Consider the following 19,579-nt stretch of genomic DNA (forward strand, 5'->3'; position numbering starts at 1 on the left):
GTGGAGGGATGGGTAAACAATCACTGTATGACTGAAATGCAAACACGAAAGTTCATAAGCTTGTAACTGTACCTCACTGTGATTCACTAATAAAAAATTAAAAAAAAATCGGTACTTGGGGGAAATGAGGCACTCATAGTGGTGGGGTGCAGTAACTATCGACGCTTAAAAATTAACACTCAACTATATCATAAAACTTTTGACAAGTGTTCAGTAATAACAAGACCACATTGACTTAATCCTCACAACTCCTTAAAGTAGATATGGAAGTACTTAGCTTAGTAGCTGGTTCCCAGTAAACACGAGGGTAAAGGTTATTTCTGTAACACACAAGTAGATATCCTACCACTTGCATTTACAAATAGTCTACAGAGACCATTTACAGAACTATGTGATTTGTTATTTTAAAAGTTTAAAAATAAATTTAAATCACCTGAAGAAACCCTTGAGAATTAAATGATATATGGATGAGAGCTAAAGAGAAAAAAAGTAAGACTTTAAAAATCCTGTATTTTCGTATCTTGGTATACATAGCTGGTATATGCCTGGCCGGGTAGTCTAGGGATGTAAATAAACCCCAAACTAAACCAAAACCAAAACCAACAACGAAAAGCAACCCTTGGGCCTGAGCACTAGGACAGTGGGCAGGCGACTGCCTTGCGCGCAGCCAACCTGGGTTTGATCCCAGATACCACATATGGCGTTTGACCCCAGATACCACATATGGCTCCCAGGCCGGACCAGGAGTGACCCCTGAGAGCAGTCAGGAAAAGGCCCGGAGCACTGCAGGGTGTGGCCCAGAAAAGTTAAAACAAAAACAAAACCCCACCCAAACCTCAAATTGGTTTTCTTCAGCTTCTGCATGACTCCCGCCCCTGTGAAAGAGTCAACAGGAAAGAGAGACTGCAGCCTGGAGCCGCCCCCACTCCCTCCAGCCCCGGGCAGACGACGCAGGGCACGTGGAAGCCCTGGGTCTGCTCCCCAGGACCCCCCACCCGAGACAGCAGTCTCCCCCTTCCTGGAGGAACTTTAACCACACTGCTACAATTTCAGTTTTATGGAATTTGCATAATTAGGACTGAGAAAGCAGAGAATAACGACATGCAATGCTACACATGCTGAAAAAGTAACTGTTCAGAGGCAGCTCTATTACCATCTGATGCCATTTCTGGTCCCAAATTCCATCAATAGACTTTCACTGAAGACACAGAACTAAAGTTAGGTGTCAAATTTAGGCCACTAGAAAACCATCTCATCTCAAGTAAAGTATCAATTGTACAACATCATTATTGACTATTTGAATCTAACCTTTAAAAAACTACCCATGGCTACAGCGCGGAGTGTAAGGCACTTGCCCTGCACAAGCTGACTTGGGTTCAACCTCCAACACCCCGTAGAGTCCTTGACCCCAGCCAGAAGCAATCTGAGTGTGGTCCCCAAAACAAACAAGAAATTAAAAATCATGACATAAAAAAAATGCTTCTATTTCCTTCATGTTCATTTTTCTGTTCTGAATCATTAGGGATGGGGAGAAATTAATGTGACAAGCTATTCGAGCACATACAACATTCGGCACATTCAGTTCTCTGGTACGGAGCAGCTGCTGACAGGGGCCAGAACCAGGTTATCTCCACAGCAGCCCAAACGGCACGACACTGCGCCCAGCATGAAGCAGAGACTGCTGGAACGGGGACGGCCACAGCAGGGCCCGCTACCACGGGAGCATGAGTCACTCCCAGCCACAGCATCCCGAGCCACAATGGGCGAGCGTGACTCAGCTCTGAAGCCACAGGCCAGCAGCGAGGGAGCGACTGTCCACACTGGGGGTAAACAGCAGCTCTGGGCCCTGGCTCGAGCCACCATCGAACCAACAAATATGTCCTGAGGTTCTACTAAACTGCTAAGTGAAAACAGGGAAGTTGGCTATCAGCATATAGTATGTGGCCGTGTCTGCATAATGGTTCGTATAGGGGTGTGTATCACTGTCTAAAAATGTTTGTGTAGGGGCTGGAGCAATAGTACAGCGGGTAGGGCGTTTGCCTTGCACACGGCCCACCCAGGTTCAATTCCCAGCATTCCATATGGTCCCCTGAGCACTGCCAGGAGTAATTCCTGAGTGTAGAGCCAGGAGTAACCCCTGTGCATCGCTGGGTGTGACCCGAAAAGAAAAAAAAGATGTCTGTGTATATTTTTGTTTTGTGTGTGTTTGTACCTAATAAGACCATAACATCATTTCCGAGAGACTAAATGTATGTGTATGTGCCTAAAAAGAACACAGATCATTTCTAAGAGACTAAATATGTGTGTGTATGTTTTTGTGTACACATTCCTGAAAAGATCACACATCATTTCTTCCTCTTTTTTTTTGGTGGGGGGCATACCCAGCAATGCTTGGGAGTTACTCCTGGCTCTGCAACTAGGTACTGAGGGAACTATATGGGATGTCGGGGAACAAACCTAGGCTAGAAGCATCCAAGGCAAATGCCCTACCCACTGCACTATTGCCCTGGCCCCATACATAATTTCGAAGAGACTAAATAAATAGCCAAGAGATAATGGAAGAATGACTAGATCATGTTATAATCTGAGAAAACTTTGAATTGGAAAAATCAAGTCAGATTTCAGAGAAACTGTGTTCAAAAACAACTAAATGGAAAGTGAAAAAAGGAAACAAAAACACAACTTTTCTCAAATGACAGAATGACATCACTGATGATTAGTATTTCCTAATTAACAAGATTAGAGAGAATAAACCTGATATCCTGAAGGTAAATAAAACTTTCCCAAGCTCTCCTGCATATTTTCCCCATTTTCCCCACAAGAGGGTGCTGTAAGTCCATAACCAAACAGGGACAGTTGCACTTCACTTCTGACTTGAAAGAAAACTTCTGTATTTTACTATTTTTCCATTTGAAAGTACGAATGTCTTAACAGATTTTTTAAAATTTTACTCTGTATAAGGTTTATAAAGTCTATTACTAACACTGTTGTAGGATTCCTTAAAATATTTTTAAATACTACTGGAAAATAAAAGTAAAAAGAAATAGGAATGAAATTAAATTCTATTAGTATTCTTCCACTGTCAAGGCAGTTGGGTAAGTTTCTGGGAAATTTGAAGGCCAGTACGGAGACACTTGTGCATAAATGAGAGGCTTAGTGGCATGTTTCAAGTGCATTTTGTTTTTTTGTTTGGGGGCCACAGCAGGGGTGCTCAGGGCTTACTTCTGGCTACGCACTCAGAGCACCCTATGGGATGCCAGGGGTCTCACTGCGTGCAAGGAAAGCACCTCACCTGCTGTGCTATCCTCTGGCTCCTCAAGTCCACCTTGACGGGGGAGCACGTTTTCCTAGCGTGACACTGTAACGCAGAGACTTGCGACGGGCCAGAGATGGACAGGAGATAAGGACCTTGCCAGGCCAGCCCTGCTTAGATCCCAGGGCACCACCGGATGTGGCGTGTGCGTGAGAGCGCGTGGGTGTGTGTGCGCGTGGGTGTGTGTGTGTCCGAGTACAAAGTGAAGAACGATGCTTCTCAGGAAGGCAGACTCACGCCAAGGGAGACTCAGACCTAGAGAAGAAACAGCTCAACACCCCCTTTTCACTGTGGCTTCCAGGAAACTGAAACTGAGCCTGCAGAGTGAGGCTGACAAGGCAAAGGAGGAAGGCTGAAACCCAAGGCTGGCCAGAGGGCTCCTGAGCCGAGGAAGGAGAAGACGAGAAGCTACTTGTACCTCAGGGCTGTGGACAGAACAAACAACACTGGGGAACCACCGATGTCCTATCTCAGCCTTTGTTTCACGCCAGTGTAGGTCACACCGAAGCCCCGAGAAGGAAACACAGTTTTACAGCTGTGGGGAATTGAGAGCTCCTGGAAAAGGTGCTCACAGACCAGGGCCGAAACAGGGAGACGCACTGTGACAGGGAGAGCTGGAGACGGTCCCTCTGGGCAAGAACTGAGTGCTGAAAAGGGTCAAGAGACAGGCACGATGATGACCTCTCAGCACCTGTACTGCAAACCACAATGCCCAAGAGGCAGGGGGAGGGGAGGTGAGGGGAGGGAAGGGGCAGGTTCAGGGGGGCGGGGGGAGTGCTGCCAGAGCCAGGCTGGAGGGTGTGTTGGGGGAAAAATCGGGGACGCTGGTGAAGGGACAGGTGTTGGGACACTGTAGGACTGAGACCCGATCACAAACAACTTTGTAACTGTGTATTTCACTGTGATTCAAGGAAAAGATGCACAAAGTCCCACAACAAGAGACCCAGCAATCAGCAAGCACACCAGGGCGGCCCCGGCGCCTACCAATGGGGTGTTGTGGAAGGGGGTCAATGGCGAGATCCCACACGCAGCTAAACTCCTCCAATTCTGCTTTTCAGACACTCACAGTTGGAAAAGTTCTTATGTTTATTCATTTTTTTTTTTTTTTAATAGGGGCCTCCCTCATAGGCTTGGGGGCTGCCACACCCCGTGCTGCTCCGAGGCGACAAACCCTCTGAGCCACCTCCTGGTCCCACCAACGTTTCTGAACTGAAGATGTGATCTGTGACTAATGCCTTCTCTCCGCAGCATCTCCAAGTCACAAAATGTTTTCCATTCCCTCCACAGTCAGAACTTAGCTTCTGAACAGAAAAACACCAGGAAACTCGGTTATTTTATCTCAATACCCAGAGGCCAAATTATACGTCTATCATTCTACTTGCTTTTCTGCAACAGTAAGAGCGAAATTAATCATTATTCATGGGTTTTGGACTTACTCCATTGTAAATTTAAAATATGCCAAGAGCAGAGCATGTATTTGCATATGTTCGCAGAATTAAAGGAGACAACTGCAGAATTCAGGGGAAGGTTTGATTCTCACCAGGCCTGATGAGGGCCGTCATTCCTTAAGACATTCACTGGAACCTTGATCTCACCGAGGAAGACATCCTGGACCAGGTTTCCATTGTTCCACAAGTCGATCCTGAAACGTGAGACAGTGTTACCTTTTGTGGACATTTTCAAGTACGAGTCACACTTATCAGTAGCCATGATTGCTCTGGTTGCTCTTAGAGCGTTAATTTTATGTGCTTATAAAGAATCACTACCTACAGAAAGCAGAACGCTGCAGTGACTTTTACTTAAAAGCACAGAAATTATTTTAAATTTTAAAAAGGAAGCCCTTCTATTACCTAACTTCAAGGTCTATCAGAACCTGGAGCAGAGAGAATCACGGAGTTACCGTGTTGCTGGGCTGGAGACCAGACACCGCCACGGTCCAGTTTCCTGCTCAGTTAGCGCCAGTTAATATGCCAAGGCAGGTGTTTAGACCAACACATTACCTGGTCAGGTCATTCCAAACGTGGTTAATACACCCCTTAGGTGGACACACTGTTAACACCACACCTACACATGCATGGAAAACACCTTCCCCTCCCCAACAGCATCGAGACCTGAGTCCGGGGCAAGGCGCAAACTTCAAACACATGCATCTGTGGAATCACCTTACAGGACTTCTTACCTCACTGAAATTTCTGTTAGACAGCAGATATGTTAAGAAGAATAAAAGAATTATTTCTAATTGGCTGACACAGACATTACTTCTCTAGATAGCCCTTGCTTCTATAATGCGATGAATCAGAAGTTTAAGGCGCAGTTAAATTCGGGAAAATTTAAAAATATGTAGACTGAAATAGGTGAAAATTGTGTCGTATTTGTTGGCAAAGAAATTTAAAATTTTGAAGAAAGTGATTTAATTTAGATGCACGTTCCCTCCTAAATTTTAGCAACCAACTGGGTAAAGATAATTCTATTAAGTTTCGTTCACTTTTTACATTTTCTGTTTAAATGTAGGATTTTCTTTTGGCACAGAAAAAATACATTGAGTAAAATGCCGAACAAAGCACATACCTGATTTCTAGCTTTTCAATGTCTTCCTCTTCCACCTGGAACTGGGACTTCCTGGTGTAACTGCTGGATCTGGTGACCTATACAAATAAAAGCATTTTAATGGAAAATTAAAGAATTTTTTTCCCTACATGATTAAAAAAAAAACCCTATTAACTTTGATATTTCCAGGGAAGGATGTAAACAGAGGAAAATGTCTCAGTAACATGAACCCAACAGTTAGTAGAGAAACAGGGTAGCAAAAGGGCGGCGGGAATTATGGGGTGTGAAAAATCCAAAACGCTCGAGCTCGCACGTTCCTTGTCACCCCAGCACCCGGGAGCACGCGGTGCGGCTAGGAGCTGACCGGTGACTTCAGGGAAGCGCGTGCTCCGACGGGAGCCTCTCCCGCACCTCTCCAGACCCCAGGGCCACTCGAGATCCCGCTTCCTCCTCATGTTCAAACTGAGGCCAGCCGAGCCACTGGCAGGCGCCTCTGGACATGTGGCCCTTCGCCCGACCCTGCGCCTCGGGCTTCTCCCGCGCCCCACGCCACAGGTCCCCAGGAGGCATTGGCCTGCGGCAGCCAGCGCCTTTCCTTCTCCTCTGAAGCCAGCCTGCCCACCATTCAAGTCCGAGAACACTTCTCTCAGATGACGGTCTTCTCTGCCTAGCTCTGTCCCTCTGCAGACAAATGACCTCAAAGCCATCCCTCGGACGGTCCCTGCGGCAAGCATGCACAAGAACCGCCCGCTCCGCAGCTGCCCAGGACCCCTGCAGGCACCGTGCAGTCTCCTGCTCTTCCCTCTGGCACTGAGGTCTGGGGTGTCGGGGAAGCTCTGGCACCACCTTTTTTCTGAGAACTCAGGAATATGCACTGGTCAAAGACTTGGCCTTTGGTCTTGCTCCGAGGCTACGCGGGGCAGTGAGTTTAGCAGGAGGCAGTGCCCGGGCAGGCGGGACTGGGTTTATGGCCCTTGTGAAGACAGACACTTAATGGGATGCTCAAACTGAATGGCCAAAGCGGCAGAACGGAGTTCTTCACTTTTCTTTTTCGCATTCTTTTACTCCTTTGCTTGATTGTGTGAGCGAATCTCGAGCCCTTTTCTACAGCCTTCAAACATGTAAGTCAGGGAAATGTCTACTGGTGGACTGTACGGGCAGAAGTCTGCAAGCCCAAAATGCCAAACAGAACCACTCATCTTTTCTATTTTCCCAGCTGAAGCCTCTGAAGCCTCATGTGATCTTGGCTCTTCTAAGCGGTTTCTATGTCCTTCGTAATTTCCTTCCCCGCTCACCTTTCTCTGTTTCTGTATTATGTTCCGCAATCGGGGCTCTTCTCCCCCTCCCGTAAGCATCTAAACTACAAATCTCTCTCTGTGTGTCTCTTTCTCCGCCTCGCTGTGCTCAGGGCTTACTCTTTCACTCCTGCTCACTCCTGGCTCTGACACAGGGATCACTCCTGGAGCGCCCAGGGGCTCACGTGTAGTGCCAAGATCAAACCCAGGTCAACTGCATGCAAGTGCCCTACCCACTAAACTCTCCAGCCCAAATACTACTCTTGATCTCTGTTCTCCCTACTCCACCTGGCACAGAGATGATGTTTAATTCCTCTCTCAAATTTGGAATTAACTCATCCGCTCCTAGGCTCCAAAGCATCCAAAGGCCAGTGTGGAAACATCTCAGCCAGAAACTCAGAACCTACTGGAACTGGTTCCACCCTGGTCTGAACCGTGAGCGCTCCCCTCTATTCACCCATCTACGCATAGAGAGAGCTGTAAATCGTCTAGCAAATCACTTGCTTTGAAAAAACTTCCTGTGGGTGTCTGCTGGGTGTCGGCTGGAGGACACAGTCCTTCCGTGGCCTGCTCTCTTTCCCGTACCTTAAGCAGAGCCATAGCGTGTCTGGCCTGGCCGCCTCCGGCAGCTTGGCCCCTGCCTGTCTGCAGGCGTCTGTGGTTTTGTGTCTGGTGCTTCAGCCTCGTGCTTCAGCTAAAGGACAGAGACTAAACTTTATCTTGATCATCAGATCAACAAGGGCCCTCGGAGGTGACTGTTTCAGGCCTAGCAGTCGGCGTGGCAACAGCCCGCGCGTGGGGCCCTGTGCTTTGCAGTCTATCTGCCACAAGTTGCACCTGTTTTTGCCGGTCGAGCTGTAACAGTCACTTGTAAATGTAGAACAAATGTAGAACCAGGAAATAGAAAAGTTTCACATGGGTACATTTTTGGGGGTTTTGTTTTTCTTTCTTCCGTGTCTCTGCCCACACCGTTCTTTCTATTTCAGTTCTGACATTTTCTAAACCCAGGTTCTTTCATTCCGGTAATCAGGCATGGCTAGATGTGCTCAGGCTCTCTCCACTTGGAAATATCAAGGAAAACTCAGAAAAACAAGAAAAAAACACCAAAACAGAACTGTGTTTTTCAATCTCCCCTTGGCGTTAAGCTCAACTGCACCATGTTCTACAGTTAGAATGGAGAGGTTAATGTGTTTCCCTGTGGTTTTCAAATAATAGGAAAAAGAATTTCTTTAATAAATACTGTGGAGCACAGAATTCCGAAGCGCCGTACGTGGAAAGACTTGGGCCGCTGAAGCGCTCTGTGAGAAAAAGCTCACGTGGTTCCTGGAACAAATGAGGCTACAAAAGGGCTCGGTAGTAATGTGTAGTCTTAAAGCACTCTCACATTTGAGATGCGTAAAAACTAAACAATAAGTGGGGGTGCCACTGTTTTCTCTCACAACTACAGCTTCCCGAGAAACACAGGGGCCACGTGCACTGAGCGACCTGCGCAAACTGGACCTAGAACTCAAGACGCAGCAAGTGGTAACGTACTTACTTTACTTGAGGTCCCCAAACAGGCCTCTGCAGAGGAGTGCTGCGGCCGGTGGCAGGGGACGGGTGGGGAACACTGTGGCCCTAGACGCCTCACTCCCAAAGCACCCAGGACTCTTGGGCCCCCCGCTGCATTTTACACCACAGCGGTGCTTTCCAGAGGCCAGCGCTGGGGTTCATTGGTGCTCAGGTGATTCAACGATCATCGTGACCGAAGTTTGAAAGTAAGCACTCTTATCAGCTCTTGTTACTAAATATTCAATTTATAGAAAAGAGAAAGTTACCTCAAAATAAAAGATTTCGTTGAATTGCGGGTTGCTTGTCTTCTTCTTTACTTTGGTCTTCTTTTGGTCATTCCTGTTCCAATGTGGTAGAGTTTTACCTTGTAGAACTTAACAGCACACAATTATAAAACATGCTACTATGCCAACCTGGGGGTCTCACCTCTGTGTGCCTCAGCTGACTCAAGGAAGACTAGACGTGTCATCTTGGGGGGGAAATAAGTCTAGACACTCAAAGGAAATACAAGTTTTCTTTTGTTTGGTCTATTTAGCCATACCCAGCAGTTCTCAGGGCGTACACCTGGCTCTGCACCCAGGGATCACTCCTGCTGGGACTCAGGGAACCATCTGGGTTGCCGGGGATGAACCTGGGTCGGCTGCATGCAAGGCAAGAGCCCTACCCATGGTACTATCGCTCCAGCCCTGAAAATACAAATTTTGTCTATTGCAAATATGCCAAGATTGTCCTGCTCTCTCTAAAGCTGTACAAATGTCAAACTTCCTTCAGGGTATTTTGTAAAATTCACATCCTATTATGTTAGCAATTCAGAATAAAGGACAGAAAACAGGGGCTGGAGCAATAGCACAGTGGGTAGGGCGTTTGCCTTGCATGTGGCTGACCCAAATTCAATTCCCGGCATCCCATATGGTCCCCCGAGCACCACCAGGAGTAATTCCTGAGTGCATGAGTCAGGAGTAACGCCTGTGCATTGCCAGGTGTGACCCTCAATTTTTAAAAAAAAAAAAAAAAAAAGGACAGAAAATTAGTGCGACTATACCTATGCTGAAAGATACCTGAGGAACATAAAAGCACTTATTTATTGAAGTGCTGGAGGTCAAATACAGGGCCTTCTACAACTGAGTCACACCTATGGCCCCATAAAACATACTTTTTTGTGGGGGTGGAGGAAAACGGAAGTTTCCAAGTGGTGCCCCTGGCAATTCTCAGGGGTTCAAGGATGCAACACTGCTCTGCCAGCAGTGCTCAAGGAACGATGCAGCGCCAGGGGTTGAATGGGGTATACTTTGGCCCCTAAACTCCTCTCTGACCCTCATAAAAACATCCTGACTCAGTTTACTTTCTGGGCTTCTGCTCCAGAAGTGGCTTTTTAAAAAAAGCCTGTTATTTTGAAGTAATTATAGATGCAAAAGAGGATCAAAGAAATGTACATGGAGGTTGCCATGCATTTGTCCCCCTGTTCCCTCGATGGAAACACCTCACACAACTAGAGAACAATCGTAAACTCCGACTTTCAAAACACAAATTCATATGCCAATAGTTTCTACCTGGCTATTACTAATGACACCGGCAAATTGCTGTGTAAGGCACAGGTTACAGAAACAAAAACAATTCTAGCAGGGGAAATATTTTTAACATGTTAAAAGGTATAAAATCAAATTCCTATTATAGAAAAAATATTACAGGGCTATCTACTCCTAAATTTAAAACCACTTGGTAATAAACAATAAGTTATGTGGCTTAACATACAATGAGCACTGACACGGGGCCAGGAACTTATTATGCAAATGTCCAACTCTGTCTCTTAAGGTGACCTGCCGGTGCTGACCGAGCACCTGGAGGGCCGGGGGCCCGCAGGAGGAGTGTGCATCTGTGTGTATGTGTGCTCCTGTGGAGAGAACACTGTGCTCCTCACTTCCGGACCTGGACTTTCAACTTATAGACACATTGCAAACTAGTCTGGCTCGGAATGAAACCAGAGTGAGGTTCTAAGATATAAAGCATAAAAAAGAGTGTTTCTGAATAAACTCCATAATTTAACTCTATTAACACATGACACTTCTCTGTGTCTGATAATCAGGCAGTTTGTCATCAACATTAAATATGTTCAGCAGAGCACGGGTCCCAAGAGCTGCAAAGGCATTTTTAGTTCCAAACTGCCTTCCAGGTAAAAACAACCCTGTTATCGTGGGTTAGCTTTATTTATTTATTTAATTATTTGCTTTTTGTGTCACACCTGGCGATGCACAGGGGTTACTCCTGGCTCTGCACTCAGGAATTACCCCTGGCGGTGCTCAGGGGACCCTGGGAATTGAACTCGGGTTGGCCATGTGCAAGACAAACGCCCTACCCGCTGTGTTATCACTCCAACCCCTGGGCTAGTATTTTTTTTTTTTCTTTTTGGGTCACACCCGGCGATGCACAGGGGTCACTCCTGGCTCATGCACTCAGGAATCACCCCTGGCGATGCTCAGGGGACCATATGGGATGCTGGGATTTGAACCCAGGTCGGCCGCGTGCAGGGCAAACGCCCTACCCGCTGTGCTATCGCTCCATGGGCTAGTATTTTTGAAACTGGATTTTACCTGCAAAACGCTTAAGATTTTTGAAATCAGGAAGATTAATGATGAGTGGAGAAGTTTGCTCTGCTGCACAGTGTATTTTAGCTCATATGAAAGTGAATGCGCCCCCAGCCTGTGTGCCCAGAGGTGTGAGGGCGCCCCTTTTCCCTCTCTGTGAAAGCAGACCTGTGGCACCCCACTTAGTGGACTGGTGGTTTGCAAGTGTGTGTGAGAACTCACTTCAGATTTTGCTTTTAAAAAATTCATTCCTTTTGCGACACACACACAAAGATTTAAAAGGTGAAGTCTGTAATACTGAGTGACGTTACCTAGAAGGGCCCACGAGAGACACGGTCGCATACGGGTCACAGCTCTGTCCGTTGATGAGAGGTAATCCATGGCACGCCATGATACTAGGCAAGAGTAAGAGAACGTCAGGATTAGACTCAAGTTCACAGAAGACAGGACCTTTCAGTGCAAATGAATGTAATCAGCTGCTTCCCACGGGTGTGTGGTTGATGCCTCTACACCACTGATATGTACACACGCTGCTTTTCAAAGTCAGGCTGAACTGCATAGCCCCGACCAGCACCAAGACGGTCAGATGACACAAACCCACGCCCGTTAACTAGCCAGCAAGGTGCAGTCTGGTTTGGTTTGAGTTTGGGAGTCACACCAGGCTGTTCTCAAGGGCTACTCCTGGTTTGGTGCCTTCCCTCCACTCTACCCATCCCGGGTGCTTGAGGCCATGTGATGCAGTGACCAAACCCCAGCCCTCCTACAGGTGCTCGGCCTGCCCAAGGCTCACGTCAGTCCCAGCAACAAGGGACATTTTGTGGTTTGCTCGTACATCAAGACTGCTGTGGCTTCTAAAAAAGAAAAGCAAGCGGTGTGAACCTTGATGGAGAAACTACAAAGCGAGCGATGGCATCATATCCCCTCTGCTAAAGCATGAATGAGAAACAAGGAAACGAGTGTGGTTTCCACTGCAGCCTGATTCATAAGCAGCGCGCAAACCTCACACAGCCGGAGCGGCCCCTCGCTGGGGCTCTCCAGCAGCGCCTGCGTCAGCCGTGGCCCCGTCTGAGACGAGGAAGTCCACTGTCGTACGATCTGCTCCAGGGACTGTTACTGATATTCACAGAGTACCTGCTTTCGGGATAGGCTTCTAAAGCGTTCTCACGAAAACCATTACTCAGCTCAAGAGTCTGCTTTAACATTTAAGGGTCTGCATTTTCAAAAGTCTACAAGAAATTCATGAGGGTTGCTGAAAGGACTCTGCCGCTGCTGTTGAAGGAAATGTCTATTAACTAACATCCTCTATAATCTACTGATTATAAAGTGCAAATGATGGATTGCTGGTAAAGAAAGAGATGACAGTATGACTTGTTTCTATTAAACTGCACATCAAAAATGAGACTCAAAACTTGCTGAAACCGATGGGGCAAGACAATAACTCTAGTTATTAATTTTAGATTTAAGTACTGTAAAACTTTCCAATTGTAAAAACTGTTTGAAACTGAAAAGTCCCTTGGGCTAAGCCTCAAAGTGACACCTGGTTTTTCTACAGCACTGGCAGTTTACTATTATTGTCACAAAATCCATTTCATCCGCACAGTTGCTGTGAGAAGAGCACTGTGTCATGGCACTGTAATGAAGAAAAGGAGACGGCCAGAAATGTGGCCACGAGTGGGTGAGATCCTTTGATCCTTTGCTATGCAAAAGAATAAACAAGAAGAAGGGAAGACCGAGGAGGCAGTGTGAAAGCAACAAAATAAACCGCAGTGGGAAAAACAACTTGTATGAAGCAGGCCGAGACTCTCTCCTGGGAGGGAGGGGGACTCCCGAGTGGTGCTCAGGGAGTACCCAACGATATTCCACCCGGCCCCCCAGGGCTACTAAGTGCTGCAGCCCTCCAGGGCCTCTTCAGAGCCACACCCGGCAAAGTTCATGGGGTCACATGGGCGTGGGGACTGAGCCCAGGTTGGGAGCTTGGTAGGCATAAACACTAACCACTGCACTCTCTCCCTGACGCTCAACTTAGACTTTCTTAACTCTCTTAACTCAGGAATTACTCCTGGCAGTGACCAGAGGATCGTATTGGACGCCAGGGACTGAACCCAGGTGGGCTTTGTTAAGGCAAGCACCTAACCCTCCGTACTGAAGTCCAGCTTCCTTCCCTGCGCCTGAGTAAGCTGTACTACTCTTCTCGGAATACCAAATGTGTCTCATGTACAAAAATAATTTTGACAAATCTTATGATTGACTTTGTAAGTAAAATAGCTTGAAAAATGCAATCCAGTATATAAAACTTCTGAGACTATTCATACACCCAAACAGCGATGTCCACAATGTAAAGAATGAGCTTATAAAAAAAAATCAAGTACTGAAAAATTTAAAACGAGAGTATAATAAATGGGTATCTGAAAAAAATTAGATATGTTATTTTACTTGCCACATGTTATAAAAATCTATTTTTTAATGATCATTTTTGAGGGCCACAGGCTACGATGCTCAGGGCGCTCCCGGACCTGCACTCAGGTATCTCTCCTGACGGGGCAGCCAGGGACTAAACCTGGCCGGCTGTACGCAGGGCAAGGCTCCCTACAGGCTGTGCTACTGCTCTGGCCCCAGTTTCTTAAAATATCTTTCATACAGTATTCTTCTATCAGGAAATAAAACAACTGCACAGCAGAAACTGGGTGGGTGGGCATACAAAAGCTGAAAAGACCCTTAGTATGTTAAATTGTCTGATTTTTGGTTCCGTATGACATATAAAATTAATGTATTTTCTAAAATTTATGAAGCACAATAAGAGGACAATACTAACTGCTGTCATTAATTTCCACATACAGCAACAATGGGGCTCAGAGGACAGGAACCGGCGCTCCCGCCTCACACGGAGCACAGGACAAAGCGGCGGCACAGCTGCCAGCAAACTTATACCGGGAGACCGTGCAGGGGAATGAACCAGCTGCAAACCCCAGAGACCAAATTCAACAATGTATCCAAAGTGCCACACACTATGATCCAGTGGGATTTATTTTAGGGATGCAAGGATGGTTCAACAAACATAAAATCAGTGTAATAAATTCACCACACCAACAAAATGAAGGCTAAAAACCCTAGATAGAGAAATAGCACAGGCCAAGATTCAGCACCCTTTTATTTACTCATTTTAAACTTTTTTAAAAAAATGGATACAGGAGAAAAAACACTTAAATACATAATAAAGACTAAATACTGACAAACTCACAATTAGCTTGGTAGACAACAGTGAAAACTGATTTTTTCACCAGAAAGTCTTTCCTCTAAAGATCATAAACGAAAGAGAAATATCTGCTGCCACTGTACTTGAAGTTCTGATCTCACAATCAGACAAAAGGCATCCAAACAGGAAATCCACCTGCAAATATCTGCAGATGATTTAATTTATTGCAGAGAAAACCCTCAGACTAAAATGAAAAACTATTAGAAGTAATAACTTAATAGAAAAGTTCAGGCTGCAAAATCAATATTCAAAACGCAGCTTCATTTTCATAAACAATGAACAAGATAGAGAAATTATTATTTAGAGCTCCACCAAGGGTGATAGACTGTAGCACTGTAGTCCCATTGTTCATCGATTTGCTCAAGCAGGCACCAGTAACATCTCCACTGTGAGACTTGGGGATAGACTATCTGTACATATTTATAAATGCCTTAACTTGACTAAGCCCTGCACACAGAGTACTGTCATTACTGAAAGAAGCTGAAAATACACACACACACACACACATACACACACACACATACACATTTCATGCTTACGAACAGGAAGCATTGTAAAATAACCATTTTACCTACTGCAATATATAGATTAGCTATAATCCCTATGAAAATCTCAAAAGCATATTCACAAAAATGCAACAAGGGTGGGAGTGATAGTACTATGGGGAGGGGACCTGCCTTGCACACAGCTGACCCAGGTTCATTCCTGATATTCTATATGGTCCCCTGAGCACTGCCAGGAGTGATTCCTAAGTGCAGAGCCAGGAGTAAGCCCTGAGCACTACTGGGTGTGGCACAACCCTCCTCCCAACCCCCAAAGAAAAGCATCTAACTTACTTGAAAGCACAAAGGCCCTCACCGCCACCTAAACAACTCTGAGGAAGAAACAAAAACAAAATCAGGAGTATCCAACGCTCTTCAACCTCAAACTAAACTACTACCTGGTAATAATTAAAATAATCAGACACAAAGATCAAAGGTATAGAACTGAAAGCCCAGAAATAAAACACATACATGAACGAATCATTTATGACAAAAGAGCCAAGAGCAAGGAATAAGGAAAAGCTCTTCAAAATACAGTATTAAACTGCCACGCACAGAAGAATGAAGGCCACTATCTTATACCATACACACAAAATAAAAACAACAGAGAGGACTGGAAAGATGGCCCTGTGGAAGGGGGTTTGCCTTGCGTGCAGATCACCTAAATTCAATCCCTGGCACCTCATACGGTCATCCAAGCACCACCAGGGATGATCCCTGACCGCGGAGCCAGGAGTAAGCCCTGAGCACTGCTGTGTGAGGCCCCAAAACAAAAATAAATGAACTGAGAAAGAAACCAACATTATAACAAAAGGAAATCCACAGGCTGGAAAAATAAAAGAGCAAATCATATATCAGAAAATAATATTAAAAAATGACAAACTCACAGTCAACAACAACCACCAATTAAAAACAGGAGGAGGCTCTGAAGGTATTTCACTAAATAAAGGTACACACGAAAAGGTAACAGATCTTGGGGCTGGAGTGACAGTTCAGCTGGTAAGGCGTTTGCCTTGCACGTGGCCGACCTGGGTTCGATCCCCGGCTTCCCATATGGTCCCCCAAGCACTGCCAGAAGTAATTCCTGAGTGCAGAGCCAGGAGTAACCTCTGAGCATCGCTGGGTGTGACCCAAAAAGAAAAAAAAAAAAAAGAAAAGGTAGCAGATCTTACTGCCAGGGAAATGCAAATCAAACAAGAGGAATCATACTGCACCTATGAAAATGGCCATTTGAAGCAAGTGCTGGTAAGGATGCAGAGAAAGGAACCTTTGTAGACTTGGTGGGAATGTAAATGGTGCAGCTGGTATGAAAAACAGCAGGTAAGGGCCTCAAAAAAAATAGAAAAAGAAAGAAAGAAAGAAAAGAAGGGGCTGAGGAGAGGGCTCAGGTGATAAAACACAAATCCACTGAGATCCTGGGCTGGATCCCTGCCGCCTTAGACACCTATTTTAAAAGCAACGTTTGGGGCCAGCAGTAGGACCGTGGGTGCAGCGTTGGCCTTGCACTAAGCGGACCCGGGCTCAATCCTGGCATCTCATTCGGCCCCTCGCGCACCACCAGGAGAATCTGAGTGGAGGGCCAGGAGTTACCCCAGCACTGCTGCGTGTGGCATTGCACTTTCTCTCCTTACTTCCCAAATAAGCTTGTTTACAAAAACCAAAAACTAAGACTAGAAATACCAAGTACCCCAGTGCTAGGTATTTCTCCAACTCTCCCAGTACTAGGTGTTTATCCAGAGATAAGAAACTCGACACGAAACGCCTCATCCATGTACGCGCGCGCCACGAGTCAGGCACCTAAAACTCCCTCAGTGCCCGAAGATGGATGTGTGGATAAAGGCGACGTGGCATTTCCACACAATGGGATCCTACTGAGTTATAAACAAGATGAAACCCTCCCAGCTGCAGCATGGGTGGCCGAGAGGGTGCCGTGCTGACAGATGGAGAAAGACAAACAGCATGTGATTCCACTCACGCCAGCGAGACAAACAGAATGAATGAACAGAGAGATCGAAAAACAATTAGACTACAAGAACAAAACTCGTTTCCAGAAGGGAAGAGGAGGATAAAGCGAGGGGGAAGGAACAGAGATGCCAATTACGTGGCCATAGACGGCAACCAGACTGCTGATGACAAGTGTCTGTGGTATAGATAGGCACTGATCTCTCCCTGTGAAGCCGATGAGATGTGCTAAACTAGTATTATTTCAATACATGTGAATGAATGAGCAAGAAGAGGGAGCAATTTCAGAAGCCCACAAATGACTAAGCAAGAGGTCCCGCTGACCACAGCACAAAACCTGTGTGTTTTGTGTTTTTTTTCTTTGCTTTTTGGACCACACCCAGCAATGCTCAGAGCTTGCTCCTGGCTCTGCACTCAGGAATCACTCCTGGTGAGATTTGGGGGATGATACAGGATGCCAGGGACTGGACATGGGTCAGACACATGCAAGGCAAATGCCTTATCTGCTATACTATTGCTCCAGACCCCCGAAAACCTGGTTTTTCATGGGTGCGGCCTCAGTAATAAGAAAACATAAGCCCTAGGTCACTGGCAACTCTGGTTCCATCTAACAGAGCCTAAGCTGCCAAAAAAAAAAAAAAAAGCTGTTTTCAAGTACCTCAACTGAGACCACCAGCATATCCCTAGGAATTAAAACATACAGCAACTTCAGAATGTCTAGCAGCCAGTACAACAAATGAAGGCGAGGGACGCAGCGTGAGACTAAGGCACATGCCTTGCTCTCTGAGGCCCCGGGCTTCATCCCTGGCCACACTGCCCGGAGCACCAGAGGTGGCCTTGACCCTCCTTCCCCAGCACTGCCAGGTGTGACCCTGATGGGCCTCCACCAAGTACCACCACTACCAGCAAAGCATCAAGAAAACATGTCCCCAAAAATGAGTCACCATGAGATAGTTACAAAGATTTCATGATTGGGTTTTAATCAAACAATGTTCTAGCACCATCCCTCCACCAGTGCACACCCCCCACCACCAGTTTCCAGTTTCCCTCCTGCCCGCCTCTATGGCAGTTCTCTCCCTCCCCCTCCCCCTCCCCCTCCCCCTCCCCCTCCCCCTCCCCCTCCCCCTCTCCCTCTCCCTCTCCCTCTCCCTCTTCCTCCTCTTCCTTCTCCCCTCCGCTTGGGCATTATGGATTTCAATACAGATACAGATTTCAATACAGATTCAATACAGATACATTTTTGGTCCTTTACCCACTTTAGAAGAAATAGAAATTTACAGCAAAAAAAATATTTTTTTGAAAGTTCACCAAAGAAATAAAAGACATAAACATAAAGAAGCACAGAGAAAGATTCACTGAGCTTCAACAGAAATGACCCGCTATGAACAACAGAGGGGAAACAACAGACTGGCAGAGGAAAAAGCTGAGTCTGACTTGTGGGAGTGGGACTATTGAAAAAAAAATCTAGGGGCTGGAGCAATGTACAGTGGTAGGGCATTTGCCTTGCACTCAGTTGACCAGGGTTCGATTCCCAGCATCCCATATGGTCCCCTGAGCACTGCCAGGAGTAATTTCTGAGTGTAAATCCAGGATAACACCTGTGCATCGCCAGGTGTGACCCAAAAAGCAAAAAAAAAAAAAAAAAAAAAAAAATCTAATGAGAGGCAAAATATGGCATGACTGACAGAGTATTAGAAGAAGTGGTAAATGAAAATTCATAAAAACACAGCTCAAGAAGCTGAGCACAAGTACTGATTCTTTAAGTGGAATATGTGACACCAAACTAAAGCACAGACAGTGAGGTAAAACAATTCCTGAGACCAGAAAGAAACAGCGCATTACTGACATGGGAAAATATAGTGATTTTCTGATCAAAAACTAAGGAGATGAGAGGGGAAAGGTACAGTTAGCATGTGCTGGGGAAAAAATAAAAAGAACTGTCAATACAGAACTCTGTATTCCGTGAAAATATCCTTGAGGAATGAAGGCAAACTGAGAGAATGTTTCTGTGAAGAGCAACAGTGCCCTAAAAGATCCGAGGGAATTCTCTAAACATAAGACAGGACAGAAGAAAGCACCGAACCAAATATCAACAAAATCAACTCAACCGTCCTGAATGTGCACCCTAACCGACCGAGCAGAGGGAGGTCATGCCCATGCTACACCACCTGTCTCGATGGGGTGACCAGCCCATACGCAGACATATTTTGATAATATGCTTATATATGCCTGTAAATAATTTTATGTATCTCCTTTAAGTCCTTAAATGGACTGGACCGATAGCACAGTGGGCAGGGCGTTTGCCTTGCATGCGGCTGACCCAGGTTTGATTCCTCCGTTCCTCTCAGAGCCCGGCAAGCTATTGAGAGTATCCCGCCTGCATGGCAGAGCCTGGCAACTACCCGTGGTGTATTTGATATGCCCAAAACAGCAACAAGTCTCACACTGGACACGTTACTGGTGCCCGCTCGAGCAAATCGATGAACAACAGGACAACAGTGCTACAATGCTATCTCCTTTAAGAGAGTTCAGAA

General features: G+C 46.1%; 1 protein-coding gene across 4 annotated transcripts in view; it reads right to left on the reverse strand.

Moving 5' to 3' along the window:
- The window catches only part of RASA2 (RAS p21 protein activator 2), a 104,355-nt gene that overhangs the window by 32,647 nt on the left and 52,129 nt on the right, over window positions 1-19,579 (reverse strand). For all 4 annotated transcript variants that reach the window (XM_055126103.1, XM_055126101.1, XM_055126102.1 and 1 more), the window contains exons 6-9: window positions 11,600-11,683; window positions 8,973-9,045; window positions 5,882-5,958; window positions 4,854-4,955 (exon numbers count right to left, since the gene is read on the reverse strand). In XM_055126103.1, coding sequence (XP_054982078.1) covers window positions 4,854-4,955; window positions 5,882-5,958; window positions 8,973-9,045; window positions 11,600-11,683 — 336 coding nt within the window. The remainder of the gene's footprint in view (window positions 1-4,853; window positions 4,956-5,881; window positions 5,959-8,972; window positions 9,046-11,599; window positions 11,684-19,579) is intronic.

Source organism: Sorex araneus, chromosome 2, assembly GCF_027595985.1.
Source record: "Sorex araneus isolate mSorAra2 chromosome 2, mSorAra2.pri, whole genome shotgun sequence".
Taxonomy (NCBI): Eukaryota; Metazoa; Chordata; class Mammalia; order Eulipotyphla; family Soricidae; genus Sorex; species Sorex araneus.